The 23,952-nt window shown below is 45.9% G+C and overlaps 1 protein-coding gene across 3 annotated transcripts in view; it reads right to left on the bottom strand.

Moving 5' to 3' along the window:
* Positions 1–23,952, bottom strand: part of SPIRE2 (spire type actin nucleation factor 2) — a 273,533-nt gene that overhangs the window by 47,615 nt on the left and 201,966 nt on the right. For 2 of the 3 annotated variants that reach the window (XM_069216794.1, XM_069216797.1), the window contains exons 10-12: positions 7,166–7,305; positions 6,576–6,713; positions 2,363–2,430 (exon numbers count right to left, since the gene is read on the bottom strand). In XM_069216794.1, coding sequence (XP_069072895.1) covers positions 2,363–2,430; positions 6,576–6,713; positions 7,166–7,305 — 346 coding nt within the window. The remainder of the gene's footprint in view (positions 1–2,362; positions 2,431–6,575; positions 6,714–7,165; positions 7,306–23,952) is intronic. The other variant, XM_069216795.1, reaches the window with a different exon arrangement.

The raw sequence follows: 23,952 nt of genomic DNA, 5'->3' as shown, positions 1-23,952 counted from the left end.
CACAACCTTGAAACTGTCAGATACTTTAATTTATTTGGTTAGAAGGTTTAGCCGTAAAGGCAAACCCGACAGCTGGATCCAAAATAGTACTGTTATATTCACATAGAGGGCATGTGCTATAGCTGTTTTAGCTAGGAAGCTGGAGAGCTCTGTCACATGCCTGTCTATAACGCCAACGTAGTTGTGGCATCCAGTTATGGCAGTGAGATCTGGGGTCATACTAATATGCATAGTTTATCAGCTACCAAAAGTGGATTTATAAAAGCTTCAGTATGTTTACCTTCAAGTACGCCCAACGTTTCGAATGAGGACCAGCACCCATTGATATAAGCATAGCGACTTGTTGTGAGATTTTGTCTGGGTGCTCTACCTGTAGCTGATCTAACCGAGTTTGGCCAACCCAGCTTAGATCAGCTGGATATTAGCTTTTTTCCCTTTGCTCAGTGAGCCATAGTCACTTTTAATTATTTTTTTCCATATGTAAAGGAAATATGAAAACATTTTACTACCATTTTTTTAAGGATATTGGCATGAGGTTATGTGCTGAAGCTGTTAGACTAAGTAAATCAGATACCTTCAGGTCAGCCTTCTTTTCTGCTTTAAAATGTTTGCTTTCTGAATGACAGCTGCACTCTGAGGTTATAGCAGGCTCACATTAACAGATTTATTTGGCAACAGCCCTAAGGTTAGGAGTTTATTTGGTGACGCCTAACTTTGTAACAATAAAAACAGTTTATGAATTTAGGGCCATGTGTACAAATGTCAGGTTTTGTGATGCGAGTCTTAGCGACCTGCATTAGCAAGTCGCAAAACCTGATGTGCAACAGTGTCTCAGACACTGTTAGCGATTCCCAAATGGGAATTAATATACATGAGGCAGGTCGCAAATTGCGACCCATTTGCGAATGGCTGCACTCACAGTGATGGTGGCCTGTTGGGATCAGCAGATGAATATGTCTGCGATTGCTTTTTCAATAAAGCAGTTTTTTTTTGTTTTTTTTAAAATGCAGCCCGTTTTCCTTAATGGCAAACTGGGTGCATTTCAACAATAAAAATGAAACGTTTGAGTTTCTTTTTTAAAGAGCAGCCAGAGGTCCATTGGACCACTGCCTGCTCTGAAAAAATGTGTATGCCCCCATTTCCAAAGGGAAGGGGTCCCCACAGCTCCCCTTCCCGATTGCGAATGGGTTAATACCAATTTGAAATTCGTGTTAACTGCAGTTGTTTTGCGACCGCATTCACGGTCACAAAACAGTCATACATACCACGCCCCTTCCTAATTGTGCCTCACAAACCTATTTTGCAGTTCTGTGAATAGATTACCGAAGCTTTGTACATCTGGCCGTTAGTCTCTAAAGAGCATGTTTTAAAGAAAATAGTGCTAACTTGGTACCAGGGGCGAGATGTATGTACCATTTTCCTGTGCGAATTGGGCCGTTTGCAACAGGAAAAAAAGGCACAGATCCTATTTTGCGAATCGGTAATCTATTTACCGAATCGTAAAATGGGTTTGCGAGTCGCAATTAGGAAGGGGCGAATCGCAGTGTGATGCACGATTGTTTTGTGACCATGAATTGGTGCTAACCCATTCGCAAACTGGAAGGGGTCCCAGGGGACCCCTTCCTCTTTGTGAATGATAGCAAAAATATTTTTTCAGAGCAGGCAGTGGTCCCACGTACCACTGCCCCCTTTGAAAAAATGAAAAGAAAACTTTTATTTTTTGTTTTTGTAATGCATCCCGCTTTCCTTTAAGGAAAACGGGCTGCATTTCAAGAAAACAAAACTGGTTTATTTAAAAGCTGTCAGACATGGTGGTCTGTTGTCCCCAGCAGGCCACCATCCCTGTGAGGGCGGCTATTACCAATGGGGTCGCAAATTGCAACCTACATCATGAATATTTATGAGGTAGGTCATTTGCGACCCCATTGGGAATCGCAAACAGTGTCATTGACACTGTTGTACCTCAATTTGTGCGACTTGCAGTTTGCGAGTCACAATACCTAATATTCGTACATGTGGCCCCAGATATTAAACTTATTTTCAAAGAAATATTTTTGATTTATGTATGTGTATGTCCAATGTATGTTTTTAGAACAATGCAGATCTCTTACAAATGTTACATTTGTATGTTTTATGAATGATAAATTATTAAAAATAGCCATTCATTAATTACATTCGCGAGGGTTTAAATTGGGATTGGAACTCCCTTGGAAGACTTTAACTTTATATTTTCTGTTTTACGTTCTTTCCCTTCAGAAATGAACTGGTTTTGCATATAGCTTCAATGCACTAGACCTTGCGACCCATGAGAGTCCTTCTTTCTCTCCTGAATCTCTGCCCTCTTTATTCTTTTCTTTCTCACCTCTTGCAGAAGAGACAGGTGGCAGGCCAGGAAAACAATGGAAATTTCACCCTGCAGCAGCAGCAGATCTATAAGGCAAAAAAGACAGATGTGAGATCAGAGCAATGATGTATTCTGTCAGGCTTCTAAATCAATTTTCACTTCTCATATGCCACCTTGACAGTACTCTAGGGTCTCCGTGGTGTTTATGCTGCTCTAGTTTTCACAAAAGGTAGCACTGAAAGTTACAGATTGACCCTTTTATTTTTTGAGGCAGTATGGATGGGTCGAGATCGATCACCACAGGATTGTGTAAAATGGTTCCAGGATAAGGTCGCTTACTAGAACTGTAAATATATTTTGCTCAGGCTTTAAGACGGTTTGTCCAGATGCCGTCAGATCAGGTACAGTCACTGCAGTTCGAAGACATGCTATAAAATCTTTCAAAAATTAAGTTGGGTTAGATCGGCATAATTCTATCTTCTGATACGGTGACACTGATGACCAGGCTAGAAAGATACGACCAGTCACTTAGGAGTGCATTTAGGGTTGGCAGGTTGTATTCCATTAGCCCAGGTCAGCACAAGAGTCTACTCTACTACCCTGGTGCAGTATAGCTCAACATATTTAGGAATCTCTGCTTGGCAGGCAGCAGACTCTGTGCTTTAAGGTGGATGTGCTGAAGGCACTGAAGATTTGTTGTTTGGATGCCATGTTCAATGGGTGCTCAAAGCAAAGATTTTAGTTTTTCAAAAAGACAAACTCAAAACTCTGTAAATAAGCCCTTAGTTTTTAATTGGATGTTGACCGTTGCATAACTATTTAACAACTCCACCCAATTTAAATGACAACTGGCTCGAAGTGTGATCAGTTTTATCTGAGGGCATCATTACTATTTTTACCTGAACTTTAACTCTGGGGGACCGCCTTGGACAAATGAAAGACAAGCTCCAGAAGACATTGAACTTGTACAGAGATACTGTAATCTGTCACAGCGGGGTGCACAGTTTAAGTCGGAAGTTATTTGATTGCCCACATTTGATCTACTTGTGTCATGGGTTTATCAAACCTTTGTATGCAAGTGGGTCGTTGAGGTCTACCTTGTATGTTTTGTTTCATGCAAACTGGATTAATGTGTTTTATGGACTTTTTAAACATTTTAGTACCTTTCATTCTGATGACTGCTGTGTTGTAATTGATCATAGGGTGTATTTTGTCCAATCTCTGAGACTTGTGGTGTAGCCAATCAATAAATATACAAAATATAATGAGGCTTCTTGATTAGGAGGCACAACCAGGGGCATAGCTTCAGTTGGAGGTTTGGGGTGTTACACCCCCCCCTCCCCAATAAATGTATTTTTTAATAAGTAGGTGGGTACAGGTGGTTTCAGTTAGATATTGTGAGATGTCAATTGGATTTCACCAGGAATTTTTACATACATGCAGACAAAAACACACTCACCATCCATCTTTATTTTTAAAGTCCACAAAAATATTGGTTATTTTACAAAATCTTAGAACTCCTCCCAATCCTCATTTCTCTTCCTTTCCGCTGCCCCATACGCCCCTCTCGTGCATCCTGCTTATCATACAATCTGTTTAATCATTATATGCCAGCCTGATTGTCGGAAAAATCTTAGACTCGCCACCCCCGCCATCTTACTGACCAAGCTACGGTCCTGAGGACAACAGACTAATATGTGGCAAACAAAAGTCACTGATCTGTAGCACAGCAAGATTGTAAATCATTAAATTATTCCCACCTTGTCATTTTTAGATTTCGCCTGCACTTGCAAAATCTATTGTATTTAAAAAAAAGGGGGGGACTTAAAGCCCGCCCATTACTTACCTCTACTTATCATTAGCTGACTCCCACATGGCTCCCACGTGGGTCTCTTTTCCTTGCTTCCTAGTGGTCAGCACCTTTTTACTTACCATTGGCCGGCTCCCACGTGGCCTCCGGCTTCCTCCTTTGGATTATTCGTCCATGTGGTGGAGCCTGCACCAAGTACCGCTTCCGGTGGCCAGTGTCCTTTCACTGGGCAGCAGATACTCTTTTTTTAATTTACTTTTGAACATGCACTGAGAGTGCATGTGTCTGCAGTGTCCTGTAAAACTGTATTAATGTCTATATCTTTGGTTGTTGGTTTTGTATTTGGCACCGACCATACAACCTGAACAGCGGACACTCACGATAGAACTTATGTAGTGCCTCAAAGTCGAGCTCTATAACATGTCCTACGCTTTAAAGGCACATGATGGTTACCCCCTTATTTAAATACCATTTTAATTTTGCTGGGCACTGAACACAGCCAGGTGGGTAGTTACACTTTTTAGAGGTGAGGCAAATTTGCAGTGTGTAGGAAAGCTTTCCTCTTTACTATTTAATTGTTCGTCTGTGTAAATTATTATTATTTTTTTAATGTTACCTTTACAAAATAGAGATTGCATTCAGTGCGGGCTATACAATGGATGCCATCTTGAAATGAGACATATGCCAAAGTGACTTGATGTGTCTGAAGGGCTCCTTCAAGTCTGTTGCCGCTCATGTCACGCAGCACATCAGTTCACAAATTCACAACATTCCACTTCCAAAATGGCCACCGCCACATCTATACAGTGACCAGTGCAGTCGTAAGAGGTAGGAGCTAGGTCTCGACATCCCAAAAGGACAAAAATATAATTATCAGCCCTGCTATGCTGGCAAAAGGGAAACATTTACATTTTTTGCCAAATGTGTCCAATATCTCAAAGCATTGCATTCATGGCATGTTTCCCCCTAACTCTGACAGCTTGCTGTGAGTCTGAGTTTTTCCTGAATAAATTATTTGCTATTCGCCACTACTTCCCAGTCTAGATTTCTCTGCTTGACATTTAAGAATTTGCATCGCTCCAGCATGGAAAAACATCTCCGTTCTAGTTATGGTTCACCTCCCCAGCTTTCACCGTGCTTGCAACAAGAAGAGGTAGGGGCTTAGTGGAGCAGGGTGACACCAGCGGGCGCCAGGGAGCTGCCATTGTGTGTATGCAAAATCTGTTAACTTTGGAAAATGTTATTTTTTTTTTTAAATCATTTTTAACATGTTTCGCAGCTGTTGAGCTGCTGTAGAAGATGGATTAAAGTAAGTAAAAAATGGTAAGACACAGTCAAAGATGGCCATGTCAGTGTTTTTTTGTTTTTCATTTTTTTTTTTTTTTTTTTACCTAAAGCCATGTTGCACAATAGGCCAACTGCTCTGCACCATGTATAAAAACACTGAGAAAGCCAATAGATTTTACATAAGCGCAATGTATTGGCTTTACCAATGCTTGCTTTGTTCCATTTATTACTGTATGGGGTGAAGACGTCCCATGGAGACATATATATTGAGTGCATACGTTAGTTAGTTAGGGGGCCTTGCCTGTTTTTGGTCACTTTGATATCTGTCAATGAGGTTCTTTTGAAGGCCAATGTGGCACATAAATAACTTAACTAGTAGAAGAATGGTGGGAATTTGTGGGAGAATGAAACTGGAAAGAGTGGTAGGTATGAATCTTCCTTAGACATCTCATTTTAGCACACTGAAAATGATCTTTAGCACAGTGGTTTCAGGCTGCACCCAGCATTCTTTGGGTTTTCCTTTCATAACTTTAGCACAGTGATCACAGATGCATAGTCTTTACATTCTAATTTTTAGCACTCTGATAATAGCCATTATTTATATCCATCCTTCTAGGGATGGCTTTTCTTCCCCTTTCCCCTGGGCACAATGACTTTAGGTGGCACACAACATTTCCTGGTGTGTGCTATCTCACTTATCATATCAAGAACCCCTCACATTTCTTCCATTTAGAAAAGTAATCACATTGGCATGTAGCTGTGGATGTGTCTACACCTTCTTTAGCACAGTGATCACAGAAGACACCCAACCTACAAGTATCCTTTTCCTGTTATTGTGTCCATCTATAATGGGGTTGTTAGTGTTTATCTCAGTAGTCATGTGTGGTGCACAGACATCCTAGGCTTCTTTAATCCTTTAGGGCAGGGATCGTGGGTGGCACCAAGTAGCCTCCTGTACTTACACTCTCCTTTTAGTAAAGTGAACACAATCCCCTTTTAGTAAAGTGATTAAAGGTCAACCTTCTCTCGTCCTGACTTTGTTTATGAAGTAGACATAGCTTATCTCAAGTCCCACCTTCTTTCATTTCATGGCATGGTGATCATCAGTGGCATTCATCCATCCATGACCCATACCTTTCCTCTCTTTAAGTTGTTATAAAGCTCTTTGTATTGGAGGAATTTCTCCATCTCTGCTTTCACCAGCACTTTTCGCACACTGATCACCTCCTCCACAGTCAAGGCCAGGCTCTCCACTGGATGACTGAACTCCTGCTGATAAAGTAACAAGACAAAATCAAAGTAAATGGAGGCCTCTTCCCTCACTCATTTTCTGTGTACAATGGATATGTCAGAAAATGTCTTATGTATCTATGTGTAACAACTCTGCACCTCAGTCATAACTTTGGTCATTTCTCTGCTTTTCAGGTACGAAACCGTTGATCCTCTGACAGTAGCCTTCAGCCTTATTCCCTATAATGTGTTGGTAGTGAGACGCCCAAATTATTCTTCATTCTTACGTCTAAGAATGGACGCATTGGTTATCGTACGTATTTCCAAATCTCATTTGCATCAATGGTTCGCCATTCATTAGAATTTCTGTAAAAGATCTCCTTCACTCTAACTAGGCAAACATCCAAACAAGTGGCAGCCCTATGTGTGCAGAGGTTCCTTCTAGGCTGGGGAGGCAAGAAACTGCTCAATAATCTTGATATACTGGTGCTTACCAACCACAGATGTTTTGAGTGCCCCTCTATGGCCGGACTCAACTCAGATTCTGACCTTTCTTCAACCAGAGAGAGGTTGCTGCGATCTGGGTGGAATGCACTGGACCCATATGTTGCTTGGAAACCAACTGCTGACAGGCCTAGAATTGAGAAACAAGGAAATTCAATGTTGCTTTGTAATGTCTCCCACAGAATGTCATGTTTGCATGCTTAGTGTACAGCATCTGCCATACGCGTGTTGCCTGGACAAGGGAGATAAAAGTTTGAATCCATGCAGGTTAGCATTTCATAATCCCTGTGTAGCAGTCCCAACAGTACAGACACTCAGTAGAGGCAGCTTTGGTTATTAAGGTAAGTATTTATTTGTTATTTCAAATAAATGATGTATAGGGTTCTGTAAAGTGGTTTAGAGACTATTCCTTCTTTGGGTGGTGAGCTTCGTCTTCCTAACGTGCTTCTCTTCCTCTTTTCCTTTTAGGTAGCGATTTGGATCTTCCTCATGGGATCCCGGGTAGCATACAGGGGAGAAAAGGAGAAATACCGATGGTGAGTGGAATGAAGGCCGTTACGTACGTCCTTTACTTAGCTGTAATACTGGGGAATGGGTTCAGGAAGGGGGGTGCCAGTGAGGACTGTGGGCTGTGTCTCTATTGCCTTATCTCCTAAATGTGCTTCCTATTGGTGCTTGTTACGTGCCCTTTTTTTGGTGCCCTCTGACTCCCTCCCTGTCCTCCCCTCACCCTGCCTCCCTCCCTTCCCCAGCTTGTCTCCCTTTAAGGTGCCCCTCTGTTTGTCCACAAGGACCGTACCTTCCAGAGCCACGACCCTCCGGGGCCGTGGCTGGCTCTGTGGAGGTCCTCTCGTTGGTCTCCGGTCCCGCTGTCGTCTGGTCTGGTCCCCTTGGGCTCCGGTACCACTCTGTTCTTCCTGGCGTCGTCTCCACAAGGTCCCGGCCAGTGGGACTGCCCTCCGTCCTCGGGGTTGCCTTCCAGATTGTGTGGCTGTCCTCTCCGACCGCCGCCGCCGCCGCCTTTCTCCTCGCTCGCCGTTCCTCCGTCCTCGCTCGTCGCTCCTCCGTCCTCCCTCGCCGCTCCTCCGTCCTCCCTCGCCGCTCCTCCCTTCTCCTGGGGAATCCCTGGCCTTTGGCCTCCCGCTGGCCAATCCGCTGTGCCCTCGTCATCGGAGGTTGTCGAGGCAACCTCCGAATGCCGGCCTCGCCGTGAAAGCGTTCCCATGGCAACATGGGAACGCGAAAACAACTCTTGTCCTGCTGGTGCCTCGCTTACGATTGGGCTGACCCGGTCACACACCCTTCCCCAAGGACTGTCCTGCTCTAGGACAGTGGCAGACAGGGGAAACCGAGACAGATAATCCGCGGGGGCCTGGCGAGATCCGGGCACGTGGCGCACCTGAAAAGAGAAGGGTTGGAGTTCAAGGAACCAGCGGAGTATCCTGGAGTTCGAGTCCTTATGTGCAGCTAACCACGTAAGGGGAGCGTGATCCGTGAATAATATAAAAGGTCGGCCCTGGAGGTAGTATTGTAGAGAGTCTATGGCCCATTTGATAGCCAAACATTCCCTCTCAATAATTGGGTAATTACGCTCCCGAGGATATAACTTCCTGCTGATGTAGACTACGGGGTGGTCAAGCCCTTCGGCATCAGGTTGTGTTAGAACCCCTCCAAGCCCAACATCCGAGGCATCGGTGTAAAGGTGGAAGGGTTTTGTAAAATCCGGGCAGCGTAGGATGGGGTTGGAGGTTAAGGAGTCCCTTAGTCGTTCAAAACTCGCATTTTGCGTCTCCGAAAAAGGCAACAGCTGATTGAGATGGTGTTTAGCGAGGAGGTCCGTAAGGGGGGCTGCTATGGTGGAATAATGCGGAATGAAACGTCGATAATAGCCCACTAATCCTAAAAATGAACGTAAATCCTTTTTAGTGTGTGAAAGAGGGGCATGCAAGATAGCCTCCACTTTTGGGTTTTGAGGTTGTAGGGTACCCTGATTAATCCTATAACCCAGATAGGAGATGTCTGTCTTACCTATGATACACTTCTTGGGATTGGCTGTTAAGCCGGCTGATTTGAGGGCGTGGAATATCTTCTGTATGTGTACCAAATGTTCTTCCCATGATTCGCTAAAAACGACTACATCGTCTAGGTATGCGGCAGAGAATGTAGGAAAGGGTTTTAAAATCCTATCCATCAACCTCTGAAAGGTTGCGGGTGCTCCGTGAAGCCCAAAAGGTAGAACGGTGAACTGATACAACCCTGACTGGGTGGAAAAGGCTGTTTTCTCCTTATCCTGAGCGGCTAGGGGAATCTGCCAATATCCTTTTGTTAAGTCGATAGTGGACATGTATTTTGCTCTTCCTAGTTTTTCGAGAACGTCGTCTACTCTCGGGATGGGGTAAGTGTCAAAGAGGGAGCTTGCGTTAAGTTTGCGGAAATCGATACAAAACCTGACACTACCGTCAGGTTTTGGTACTAGGACTACCGGTGAACACCAGGGACTATTGGAGGGTTCGATGACTCCTAAGGATAACATCTTTTTGATTTCTTCCTCAATTATTTGTTTTCTAGCTTCCGGAATGCGATATGGACGCTCTCTAGTGATTGTACCGGGATTTGTTCGTATGTTGTGGTGGATTAGGGAAGTTTTTCCTGGCTTCTCTGAAAACAGCGGTTGCCACTGTTTCAATATTGTATGTGCTTGTTGTTTTTGCCCCCCTGATAAAGTATCGATCACTGAGGGTAAAATAACCTCCGTGGATGGGGTGGTGGGGTAGAACTCGATATCTAGTGGCTTGTTGGGACAGATGAAGTGACCCCTTTCTATGGTTTGGTTAGGCTGTTCGGGTGTTTCCCATTTTTTTAGCAAGTTTACATGGTATATTTGTGTTTTCCTCGGATGGGAGGATATTTCAATAAGGTAGGTGACGGGGGAAACTGCTTTGATAATGCGATATGGCCCTTGCCATTTGGCGAGGAGTTTGTGTTCGGAGGTGGGCCTCATTATTAGGACCTGGTCTTCGGGTTGGAAAACCCGTAGTTTGCTTCCTTTGTCATATTGGAGTTTCTGAGTTCGTTGGGCCTCTTCCATGTTTGCATGCACGTCAGCCCATAAGCTGTGTAGGTGTTTTCTCAATTTTTTTGCATAGTCTAATAACGGAGTCCCCCCTTCCTCCGCCTCAGCCTCCCAGGCTTCTACCGCCATGTCTAGTAGGGAGCGAGGTTGGCGTCCAAACACCAACTCAAATGGGCTATGCCCCGTGGATGCTTGTTCGTGGGTTCGTAGGGCGTACAGAACTAGTGGCAGCTTTTGATCCCAATCTTTCCCTGTCTCGTTGATAATCTTTCTAAGTAGCGTCTTAATGGTTCAGTTATATCGTTCTACCAGTCCGTCTGTTTGAGGATGGTAAACGGATGTTCTGATCTGAGCTATCCCCAGCGTTTTGCACACTTGTTTCATTAGGGTGGACATAAATGGGGTACCCTGGTCTGTAAGAATTTCATGGGGAAACCCAAGTCGAGCAAAGACATTAATCATGGCTTGGGCGACTGCCTTGGTCGTCATACTCGTCAGGGGAATAGCCTCTGGGTATCGTGTGGCGTAGTCCACAATGACCAGGATGTAGGTGTGTCCTTTTGATGAAGGAATTAAGGGCCCGACCAAGTCCATCCCTATTCTTTTAAAGGGAATATCTATAATGGGAAGGGGTACAAGAGGTGCCTTCCTAGGCCTCCCAGGTTCGGTTAACTGACATCGGGGACATTGGGCGCAATACCTTCGTATGTGGGCGTATACCCCAGGCCAGTAAAATGTTCTAAGCAAATATTCTTCGGTTTTCTCTCTCCCCAAGTGTCCCCCCCCTGGGTGATTATGTGCTAGTGCAAGAACATGATCCTGATAATCGGTAGGTACTAGAAGTTGGTGTTTACGTACACCCAACCGTGTGGTAGTTACTCGATACAATAAGTTTTTTTGTACTACAAAGTAGGGACCCACCTCCTCAGTCTCTTCTGGTACGGCTGACCTCCAAGCGTGGGTAAGGGAGGGGTCCTCTCTCTGTTGTTGGCTAAAACTACTAGGAGCTTCTTGAAGTTCTGCCACTATTTCTCCGCAAGATTTTTCACCTGCAGTCTTCCGATATTCCTCCCTCTCATGTCATTTTTCCTTTCGTGACAATTTTCTACGGTCAGCTGGACACTCAATACAACTCTCTGCAAAAGGAGCCTCCCTCCACCAATCTTTGACTACCTTGTTATCTCTGACGTGGTCCAACAACTCTTGGAAGTGGATATAGTCTGTCCCAATGATACACTCCTCGATTAATTGGGGCAGTATTCCTACAGGTAGGATCTTCCTGATAGGGTCCCCACACGATTGGAAGCATCTTTGTAGGATACTGGGCCTTGTCTCCGTGTATACAACATATTGTTACCCATTGTTTCTCTTCTGCGTCGTTATGTATCAAGTCTTTTCTAATTACCGATTGGCTACAGCCAGAATCAACCAGGGCTTACACCCTTTTCCCGTTAACGGTTATCATTAGTTTGAATTTGAGAGCACCCTTTCCTGTACATAGTACCCTCCGTCTTGTCATTCCTATCTCCATTGGTTCCCCGGTATCCTGTTTTTGCGGACACATACGTGCGATGTGTCCCCATTCGCCACAATTATAACATTGGGGTCCCATTGCAGGTGGGCCTTCCGGAAATCTTCGTGGTACTAGGTGGTCGGGTGGACTTTTTAACAAGGTCTTTGGGTTCGGAAGGATCGGTTTAAGGATGTTTCGTGTCGGAGGGTTCCTAACATCGGTAGACCGGTGAAAAGCACAGGCGAGATCAATGGCCGTTTCAGTGTCCACTTTTGGGTGTTGCCTGATCCAGTGTTTTGTTGACGGTGGCAGACCGTCTAGGTACTGTTCTAGTATGATGGTCTTGAGAACCTCCTCCCGACTATTTCCTACATGGCCTAACCACTTCAATGCCAAATCCTTTACTCGAAAATAAAAGGTTCTAGGATCTTCATTGACTCCACATTTGATTTTACGAAATTGAACTCAGTAATATTCCGCATCGTGGCCCACCCTTTCCAGTATACTAGTTTTTATGTCTTGATAAGGGGTGTCACCACCCGGGTTGGCGGCTTGATACGCTGATTGTAGGATACCTGTGAGCAAGGGAGCAACGTACTGTCCCCACTTATCTTCCGGCCACAGGGCGGAGGAAGCCACTCTTTCAAAATTAGTAAAAAAGGACTCTGGATCCTCTCCCTCCTGATATTTCTGTAGTACCGAACTAGGTACGTTCGGATGTACCTTACTAGCGGCAATAGTCTCAGTTAGTTTTTTCATCGCGCTTTCATGGACTAGCTGATTATTAGCCAGTATGGTCGCCTGACTCTTCAGAGCAGATTGTAGGGCCTCCCGATCCTCTTTAGCTTCTCGCTGTTGGGCTTCCCATACCAGCTGTAAGTGTCTTTGCCCCTCCGCTAGCTGCTTGACCATGGTCTCTAAGGACGGACTTTCACTCATTGTGTATACTGTTTGGACTGCCAAGAAGAGGGGTTTAAATCCCACTTCTGACACCACTGTAGCAGTCCCAACAGTACAGACACTCAGTAGAGGCAGCTTTGGTTATTAAGGTAAGTATTTATTTGTTATTTCAAATAAATGATGTATAGGGTTCTGTAAAGTGGTTTAGAGACTATTCCTTCTTTGGGTGGTGAGCTTCGTCTTCCTAACGTGCTTCTCTTCCTCTTTTCCTTTTAGGTAGCGATTTGGATCTTCCTCATGGGATCCCGGGTAGCATACAGGGGAGAAAAGGAGAAATACCGATGGTGAGTGGAATGAAGGCCGTTACGTACGTCCTTTACTTAGCTGTAATACTGGGGAATGGGTTCAGGAAGGGGGGTGCCAGTGAGGACTGTGGGCTGTGTCTCTATTGCCTTATCTCCTAAATGTGCTTCCTATTGGTGCTTGTTACGTGCCCTTTTTTTGGTGCCCTCTGACTCCCTCCCTGTCCTCCCCTCACCCTGCCTCCCTCCCTTCCCCAGCTTGTCTCCCTTTAAGGTGCCCCTCTGTTTGTCCACAAGGACCGTACCTTCCAGAGCCACGACCCTCCGGGGCCGTGGCTGGCTCTGTGGAGGTCCTCTCGTTGGTCTCCGGTCCCGCTGTCGTCTGGTCTGGTCCCCTTGGGCTCCGGTACCACTCTGTTCTTCCTGGCGTCGTCTCCACAAGGTCCCGGCCAGTGGGACTGCCCTCCGTCCTCGGGGTTGCCTTCCGGATTGTGTGGCTGTCCTCTCCGACCGCCGCCGCCTTTCTCCTCGCTCGCCGTTCCTCCGTCCTCGCTCGTCGCTCCTCCGTCCTCCCTCGCCGCTCCTCCCTTCTCCTGGGGAATCCCTGGCCTTTGGCCTCCCGCTGGCCAATCCGCTGTGCCCTCGTCATCGGAGGTTGTCGAGGCAACCTCCGAATGCCGGCCTCGCCGTGAAAGCGTTCCCATGGCAACATGGGAACGCGAAAACAACTCTTGTCCTGCTGGTGCCTCGCTTACGATCGGGCTGACCCGGTCACACCCTGCTTCTTTAGAAACTCTTAAAATGAGTAGTTAAAATGCTTTGAAGCAACAGAAGTATACACTAAAAATAATGAGAGAATACTTTAGTCATTAAGGGCCAGACGTACCAAAGGATTTTACCCATTCTGTGTCTATGGGAAAATGCTTTAGTACATATGGCCCTAAATTTCTTCAGCCTATTCTTTCTTGAGTCATAAACTTAGAAGAGTCTACAGAGCGCTATTGTTATTTGCCTTAATGACATTTTTGATCAGAATTCTCTGAAAAAGTATATTCCGTTAACATTTTCTGCTTTTCTATAGCCATTGATCCAGTTTGTTCATGTGAAAAATGCTGACAGGCTCTTCACCCTTCACATCTGGATTATGTTCATTCTCTTAGCCTGACCCACAGCCAAGGCTCCACAGGCCTGGGCAGCTTTAAGCTCGCCTGCAGGGTCTTTGCACTCTCTGCTTCAATCTGAGCTCTCCCTCTGGAATGCAGATGAGGATCCATAAGCACACTAAAGCAGCTCTGCAGAATCATCATATCCAGTAATCTATCAGGAGCACAGTCAAGTAATTCCAGAATGGGCCTAGGCATATTCACTTACGTCATCCTTCCTTCTGAACAGACATAGGGTCTGATTTAGAGTTTGGTGGATGTGTACTCTGTCACAAAAATGATGGATAGCCCAAATGTCTTATTACAAGTATATTATATCCTAATGTATTTGTAATAAGGTGGGTGTGATATGTGTCACGGTTGTGACAGAGTACCCCTCTGCCAGATTATAAACCAGGCCCATCGTCACGGGCTGAACAGTTGCTGACCACATAATGGCTTCATTATTTGACATGGACCAGCTAGGTGCCATCCTTGTACTTACAATGATGGAATGTAGGATTATACTTAATTTAGATACTGTGAATACACACATAAAATATGTATAAAAGAAAATGTAAAATTACCTTACTGTAGCAAATCCGCCTTTTCTGCATGGACACCTCGTATTTTTCACCATTTTGCTTTTGCTGACTTTAGGACTCTGTGCACCTTACCACTGCTAAACAGTAGTAAAGTGCCTGTGCTTCCTATTAGACATGTAATTTTTAGGGAGGTCTTCCCTCAAATGTTTTGTTTACTTACCTCCAATTTTGCTGGATTTTTGCTTTTGTCGGCTCTAGGACTCTGTGCACTTTACCACTGCTAATAATGCTCACTCCCCTAAATATGATTTGATTGGCATATACCTAATTAGCATATTGAATTTACTAATTTGTCCCTTGTAGAGTGCTATATCGTCTACCCAGGGTCTGTAAATTAAATGCTACCAGTGGACCTTATTGTGCCACCCACTTAAGTAGCCCTCCAAAATATGTCCCAGGCCTGCCATTGCAGCCTGAATGCAGTGTCACACTGCCATGTCGACCTGGCATTCAAACCCCCTAAAACTCCCCTTTTATTACATACACATCATCCCTAAGGTAGGCCAGAGGTAGCCCAGAGTGCAAGGGGCTGTGTAATAAAAAGGCTGGACATGTACTTTTAAGCTTAACATGTCCTGCTAGTGAATTACTCCCAAATTAGTTTTTCACTACTGTGAGGCCTACCTCTCCTGTAGGATAACATTGAGGATTACGTATTACATTTAATAAGCGGTATTTCCTAATTGAGAAGAGGTAGATAACTTATGTTTGCTACCTACAAAATTGTAATGCTTAAACCTCTTTAATGGTAAAGTCAGATTTTTCAATACAATTTTAAAAATGCCACTTACAGAAAGTTGGTATTTTCCTGCCTGTACCCCTTTTGACTTCCCTTCCTGATGACGCCACCATTGGTGATATTTTGAGAACCTAGGAATAGTGTCTTTTGTCACTTTAATTACTGGAAGATGAAGTAACAATGTTTCCTCTTTGCCTCCTTGTTCATACTGGTCTTATTGATCAATATTAATTCTGGTCTTCCTTGAGAAATTGAAGGAAACAGTGTAATATCATTCAAATTGCTGCTACAGAACAATGACATGATAAAATGTTTCTTCTGTGACCAAACCCACTGGATCTTTTTTTTTATATCTTTATTTGTAATTTCAAATTACAAGTGATGATGTGGTAGGCACATTCAAGAAAGATAATCTTCCAAAACCTCTGGATTCATAATTCTTTCATGCCTCCTCCTTCCCTTTTAAAATTGCTTCTGTCACAGCAATCTCCTGATGAGGGAGTGTGTAGTTGAAAGCCCCTCATTATTTTCTTCATCACTTGATGCTGAATTAGTGTTTGTGCAATATTCTTAATATTAAAATCATGTCCTCCCATTGGCTTGAGATTTGCTTTAATTGCATCTGTATTATTTGAAGATGAGGATGGGAATCAGACATGTGCAGGAGCATAGTAGATTAATTATGAAGACCATCAATATGACTGATGTTGGATTTTATGTGCAGGGTTGTCTATGTCCTTGAAACAAAGTTAAATTGGTAAAGTGCCTGTTACTGCTCCCACAAAAATAACTTGCATCATGAGTCGGGTGACAGGCTTTACCCTCTTCAAATGATAACTCACCGATGAAGCTTGCAGGACTCTGGAGCAGTCTGTTGGGGCTAAGGATTTTACAAGTTCATCATCCAGGCATGAATAAATATGAAAATATGTTTGACTTTGGTAAGTAGCAACCATTGCTAAACACTTTGGGACTTATGTAATTTCCTCAGTGCCGGACACACTTGCACAGATGCCATGCAACTCATTGTGGACAAACCAGTGTAAGATGTTGTGTGTGAAGTAATCAGTTTGTGCAAATGTCAATGCAAAACTCTAGTGGTACACTTTATGTGTTGGTGATCACAACCAGTGAGAATGCACTTGTGGTAGTGGTCTGTGCCCTGTATCAGTTGCGGTAAATACCTGTATGTGAACTAGTGACTGGGATGAAGCAATAGATTACTTCAAGCTTAAAATGGATGTCTGGTCTCTGTTGAAGGATTGGTGCTAATGGCTGCAGTAAAACCACTGTGTCCCCTTCGAATTTCTGCATTTGTACACTCCCTAGGGAACAAACCGTGCTCTGGATGTTGGCATAAGCATCAGGAGTTTTGAATTCCCTCTTAGATGATGTGTCTTTGATGTCTGTCACAGTGGCATAATTATCAGTAGTTTTGAATCCTCACTTAGTGGGAAGGGTATGCCCAGACGTGGGTCCCATGCTCACTGTTCCACTGGATTCAAGCTCGCCTAGCTAATGAAGGGTGATATCCTGAAACCCGTCCTAGGATGCCTGTTTCCGGTCTAGGGAGGACCTGGCTTGGCAGTTAGGGCTAGATTGTTCCCTTGAGGAACAGGGTCAAGATTTGCATATGGCTGGGTCCAAACTGGGGTAGTGTGGTGAGCAAAAAACAATGGATTAAACCCAGTTCTTTGTGACTGGGGGTGAATGTCTACATTGTTCAGCATTCCGTCCATCATCTGTTCTTTTTCCCACAAATAACTGACCATCCTTCTGGCAAAACCTAGCAATATTTTGCACTGCTCTTTTTGTATAGTCCATCCACTTTTCTCTAAAACTGCTAATACTCTTCTTGCATTGTGGTCCCAAAAACTAAAATGTCATTTTGGAAATAAGACAAATTAGGTAACCCCTTAAACAGTTTTTGCATGCCCCTTTGTAAAATGGCTGGATCCGAGAAGAACCCAACAGGCATGAGAGTAAAACAATATGCACCCTAATGCATGACAAGTACCTAATGTAATGCAATTGGGTGATATGCGGAAATCAAATGAAGGGTTGTAAAAACTCACCCTTGAACCATCGTCAGCAATTCACCAATATTAGGCTGTGTCAAAGCATATCTATCAGCCCACTCTTTGCCATTTAAATCTCATAGTCAACACAAAGCTGATGCTGATCTTCTGGCCACTACACAGGAGACAACTATTCCAACACCTCTGTCTCTTCAATGACTCACTCATTGCACAGCCTATCCAACTCCTTCTTCAATTAACTCCTAACTGAAAGTCCTACATTCCTCACTTTGTGTACCCTAAGTGTAGCACCCTCTTTCAGAATGATTGTATGGACAAAACCATTCAGTAAGCCCAAAAAGTCATTGGAAACCTTTGGAAAATATTCCTCACACTTGGCTTTTTAACTACCCAGTGCCACATTCATTATATCTTCATACCATAACACTTTTGTTTGTAAATTTGTTTTATTCATATTTTTCATTCTTTTAGGTTCATTAGCACTGAAATGAACAATAACTCGCCCCCTTAGACTGGTGCCCACTTATCCAGCAATCTATTGCAAATATACATATCAACATTTTAGTGAATTACATCACTTAGGAGTCCTACGAATTGTCCCACAAGGTATGCCACCTTGATTGCCTCAGATTGGTCCCTTCCCTCTATCTTTCCTCTCTCGAGCTGGATGAGTCTGAATCCCGTTCTGATTGCCACCTCTCTGGGATATCAACACACCTACCCCATTCATCATCCTCCAACTTGCTGAGGTCCTCCTTCCACTTGTCTCGCAACACCTCTAGTGGGGGCGGGGGGTACTATTAGTGAGTGGTGTGCCATATATTACTGAGACTGTATGGTGTTGCCATGGGCCCTGCAGCACTCTATATTCCAGTGTGCTCTCATCTGCTTGGTCACCCTGTGGGCCTACACAGCCCTTTAAAATGTACCTGGCCTGTCTGTAGCTCAAGCATTGGTTCCTGGGCAACTAGTACTGTGCTTGGAGATCTGCAAAAGTCAACATACCCTTTTGAGTGCAAATGTCCCCCAGCTTCGTTATGCCCAGCACATCCCATTTACTGTATCTTTCAACCCCCCTCAAGGGCACCAAGGCTTTTGCATCCCACAGTGGCGTCCCCAGATTTACTGTGTCCTGCAATCCAATCTTTCTGTTGCCTCTCTCAATGCGTAGATTACCATCGCTGTGGGGATGGTAATGCAGTCGATTTCCCCTTCCCATAGCTCTGCCTGATGTAGCCCAGCAGGTCCATGTCTCATCTGTCTGCCATTAGCGAGGGCTCTTCCTGTTCTGCAAATGATCAGTCGGTATGTTTCACTATTTGGGTTTCTCAAAAGTAGAGTCGCAGGTTCTGCAGGGCTATATACTCATCAAAAGGTTTTCAGGTGAGGCTTACCAGCTCTGTTCGCAGTACCCCACCATTCCACAACAGTAGCCTAGCTTTGGCATGAACCATAGCGAAGAACCACTCAGGGATTTCAAAAAGGGAGTTCTGAAAGGCATATAGGAATTTGAGTTAGTATATCATTTTATTTAAGGATGCTTGGCTCATTAGGGACTGAGGAAGCCGATGCCAGTGGCCCACGTCCCGCCTGCACTCCTCGAGCAGCCTGCCTAGGTTCCAATCAAAAAAGACCTGCCATCCTCTGGTTACATAAATTCCCAAGCATCTGAATCCTCTCTCTTCTCTGGGTATTGAACATTACCAGTTTATACTACACCTCCACCTAGTAGCTAGAGGTAAGATTTGTTTCAGTTAATACAAAGTCCAGAATAAGCCCCAAAGACCTCAAAGATCACTAGTATTCTAGCAGTGGACTCATCAGGCTCCGCTAGGTGTAGCAGGATGTATTGTTCATATACTGAGACTCAAAGTTCCATCGCAGCTTGCTGATCAGAGCATCACGGCAGATCCAGATTGCTACTGGCTCTATTGCTATCGCAAATAGGAGGGGAAATAGGGGACAACCCTGTCTTGTCCCACTCCCTAGTTTGTACTCCGCTGACTGTGTCCTGCTTACCTGGACCTGGGTTGTAGGGTATGCCTACAGGAAGCTAAACCCCTGTCTGGAAGGAGGGTCCAAAGCCCACCTGTTCCAGCAGTGTCATTGACTACTAAATTAAACCAAAACCATAATCTGCAGGTGTCACGATCTCTCAGGCCCTTGGCAATTGAGGGAAGCCAATTGAACATCTACTTGGACTATACTAATGCTGTCCTACTGCATCGGGAGACTTTTCTGCCAGTAAAAATACATTTGTGCAGACTGAATTTGAAATATGCCCTGCTCTTCCCTGCAAAGCTGAGACGTTGCACCTTTTTTGCCTCAGCAGCCGAGGTCTGGGACTGGTTGGAAAGCAAAGGATACCTGATGGCAAAAACTATGGAGCAAACCCAAATAACTAGCTGGCAAGAGTGGAAACCACGGAGTTGCACACAATGGAGGACAACCCCTACAAAAGATCAACCAATCCTGGAGAGAGCCAAAGTGGTGCCGGAGGTGCAAAAGGGCCGCCCTTAGTCTGCAGGTAACAGGTGGTCTGCCTGTCAAGAGATTTAGCAGAGTCCAACGACAGCACAGCAGCCTTGGGTGATGAGGCAGAGGAGAATACACTACCAGTAGTCATTCCCATTACCTCCCGTCCCTCCCTCGCCTTCCTTTAAACCAATGAGGCTTCCTGCCTCCCCATAGACCCTCCCTTCCCCTTAACCCCCCCCCAAATCCCCACCACCTCCTGTTCTTTTTTGTCTAGCCCCGCTAGACTTACCTTCTACCTTTCTCCACGGCAGGGCCTGGGGGGTCTTCGTTTCTGCACTCCTCGAGGTGCGGAGCTCCTCGGGGAGGGCTCCTGGCGGTCGCGTCTTTGGAAGGCGGGTGGGGCCACCTTGGAGACGCGTCCTAGGAGTCGTCTGACGAGGTCGGTCAGCTCTTTGCGGCTGGGGCTACAGTTTCCGGTTCTTCTGCTCGCGGAGCCACACTGAAGTGCGGGTTTGAATTTTCTGCAAATTGGGCGGTAGGAAGGGCGTTCTGCCCGCGTTTTTAACTCATTTTAGTAATTGTTGGAGTGTTTTCATTTGCTGGTTCTTTTTCAGAAGGAGGGTCTATCTCTGATATTTAAATGGGTTGGGTTCCTGTAGATGGCATTTGTGTTAGGATATCATGCCGAAGGTACCTGCTAAACGTCCCAGGATTGTTTCTTCTTCCTCCTCATCAGGGGAGGAGGGTGATGCTCCCGTTTCTATGCCTGGGGGTCGCCAGGTTCCGGGAGGGGCTTCTGCGCCACTCATGTCCAGAGAAGAGGTTCAGGACATGATTGAGGTGGCTGTCTCTCGGGCTCTCCAGGCAGGGGTGGCCAGGCCTGGTCGTTCTCAGGCTGCCCGGCCTCCTGGGACTGCAGAGAGGTCTGCTTCGGGAGATGAGGATGATGACGCTCCATCTACTTCTTCTGGTGGGAAATATATCTCCAGGGAAGAGATGTGGGAAGTGATGTCGCATGTCCGGGACAATTTAGGTTTTCCTGTGTTTTCAGCCTGCGGGATCGGATTCGCATTTGTTCCCTCAGTATCAAACTCCTTCTAAGTTGCCTTTTCGTGACCTGTGAAGGATATGGTGTTTCGGGAATGGAAAGATGTGGATAAGGCTCAAGTGCCACGATTCCTTCAAATACTTTACTTACTGGAAGGGGAGGATGTGTTACCTCCCTCTGTTCGTCTGGATTCCATTTTGGCGACACTGATTGGCAAGACGGCGGTCAATCCGGAGGATTGTGTGCCTACAGATGCCACTGACCGGAAGGTGGATTCTGGTCTCAAGAGGGCTTTTGTGGTGGAGAATCTGTCCCTCAGAGCGGGTATATATTCGGCTTATTCTGCCCAATCTTTGGTGCAGGATTTTGACAAGCTGGCGGTGGCGGTTCAGAAAGGTTCAGAGTGCTCAGAACTTCTGGCTGTCATGAAGCAGCAGGCCAGGTTGCTGGCTGACGTGTCTTCTGATGTGGTCCGTACTTCGGCTCTGGCATCGGGAGCTTTGATTGGGGCTCGTATGTCCCTCTGGTTGAGGTCATGGAAGGCGGATCCTGGGGAGAAATCTGCTCTCCTGAGACTGCCTTTTGAAGGGCGTAGTTTGTTTGGTGATCAGTTGCCTTCCATGCTTTCCAAGGCGTTTAAGGAGAGGAAACATGCCTTGCCTTACAAATGTGGTTCTGCTTCTACCAAGGGGTGGAGGAAGCATTCACGCTCTTCTCCCAAGATGGATTCCAAGTCTTTTTCTTTCAGGAAACATAATTTTCAGCCCCGTTTTTCTCTTAAGAAGTCTGCCCCTTCGAACCGGGGTGGGTTCAAGAAGGGGTCCTGACAATCATTGTGGGCCTGGCATAGGGCAGGTTGGGGGACGGCTGAGGCACTTTCTTCCAGTATGGCAGGACAATGTCAACGATCATTGGGTGCTGGACATTGTGGACAATGGCTACGCCATAGATTTCGATGTGGTGCGTCCAGATTCCGGGGTTCGTCCCACTCCTCTGCCTGCTGTCGGGGCATGGAGACAGGCATTGTTGGATGGGGTTCGGGACTTGCTTCTCAAGGGGGCCATTTCCCGAGTTCCTGTGAGGGAAAGAGGTCTGGGCCCTTATTCAGTCTTATTTCTGGTTCAGAAGGTGTCAGGGGGTTTTCGACCTGTCCTCAATCTGAAAGGGGTGAATTCCTGGATCAGGACGGTACATTTCCGTATGCTTTCCATTCAGACTATATTTCCCTTGGTCAGTCGGGGATTTCCTGGCATCTCTGGATCTGCAGGATGCTTACCTCCATGTTCCAGTGGCTCGGTCTTCTCAGCGGTTCCTACGTTTTCCAGTAGGCCTGGAGCATTATCAGTTTTGTGTTCTGCCTTTCGGCCTCAAGTCATCTCCCCGCATTTTCATCAAGGTGCTGGCCCCTCTGGTGGCTCGTCTACATTCAGAAGGGGTGTTTATTCATCCTTATCTGGACGATATTCTAATGCATGCGCCCTCTCGTAAGCAGTTGCGGAGGCATGTGGCCCGGGTTCTCGTGGTCCTGCAAAACCATGGGTTTTTGATCAACTGGGGGAAGTCAGATTTGGTCCCTTCCCAAGATCTGGTGTTTCTAGGGGCTCGGTTTCTGACTCATCAAGGTTTGGTGACTGTGTCGGAGAAGCGGTTGTTGGTCCTCCAGTCCCTGGTAAGGTCGATTGTGTCGCAGTCTGCTCCCCGGGCGCTTCTGTGGTTACGCCTGCAGGGTCATTTGGCGTCGGTGATTTTTCTGGTTCCCTGGGCACGGTTCCATCTTCTTTGCCTGATGAACTGGTTCCTGAGTCATTGGTCTCCAGGGTCCGGTTCTCTGCTGACTCGAATTCCGGTGTCAGGGTTGGTCCGCAGGGAGTTGGGGTGGTGGCTGGTGTCCACTCATCTTCAGGTAGGGGTGTCTTTGTCTCCTCCGCTCCCAGTGGTGGTGACGACGGATGCCAGCCTATCCGGTTGGGGGGCTTGGATGGGTCGGCGCAGATTCAGGGGTTTTGGTCACCGCTGGAGGCCAGACGCTCTTCGAATTGGCGAGAATTGAAGGCGGTTTTGTTGGCTCTGATTCATTTCCAGGTCTCCCTGAAAGGAGTTGCAGTTCTTATTCGGACAGACAACTTGGTGACCAAAGCTTATGTGAACCGTCGGGGGGGACCCGGTCGAGGGCTCTTTTCCGTCTGGCGAGAAAGATTTTTGTTTGGGCTCAGGAATGGGTTCTTTCCCTGCGTGCCACCTACATTCGGGGGGTGGTCAATGTTCGGGCGGATCTTCTGAGCAGGGTGATTCCTTCCTCGCAGCTTTTCTCCCTCCGGTGATCGCTGTTTCTTCATCTAGTTCACCTCTGGGGTCTTCCAGTGATAGATGTGTTTGCATCTCCAGAGAATGTGAAACTCAGTCGCTTCTGCTCTCCGTTTCGTTGTCCTCAGGCTTGGGAGGTGGACGGGATGTCGTGTCCTTGGCCTCGGGGTCTTTTGTACGCTTTCCCGCCATTTCAGTTGCTCTGGGCGTTTCTGTTGAGGGTACGTCGTTTGGGAGCCAGGGTTATCTTGATTGCGCCCCATTGGCCGAGGGCGAATTGGTTTCCGTTACTTCAGTTGATAGCGTTAGGTCGAATGTGGACTCTTCCTCTTTGTCCGTCGCCTCTGGAGTTTCCTTGCCTCTCGAAGGGGTCATTGAGGAGGTTGCCCTTGACGGCCTTGAAGTTGAACGACGGGGTTTGACGGGTTTGGGAGTGCCAGTAGCTTTGAGTTCTACTTTGCTGGCTTCCCGACGGCGTTCCACTTTGCTGTCTTATGGTAGACAGTGAAGAGTTTTTTCTTCTTGGTGTTTCCGGCATAAGTTGGATCCTACGTCCACTTCTATTTTTGATGTGATGCAATTTTTGCAGGATGGTGCCCTATTGGGGTTGTCGGTGGCTTCTCTACGGGTGCAA

Source organism: Pleurodeles waltl, chromosome 12 (assembly GCF_031143425.1).
Source record: "Pleurodeles waltl isolate 20211129_DDA chromosome 12, aPleWal1.hap1.20221129, whole genome shotgun sequence".
Taxonomy (NCBI): domain Eukaryota; kingdom Metazoa; phylum Chordata; class Amphibia; order Caudata; family Salamandridae; genus Pleurodeles; species Pleurodeles waltl.
This window is presented reverse-complemented; position numbering and strand designations above follow the sequence as displayed.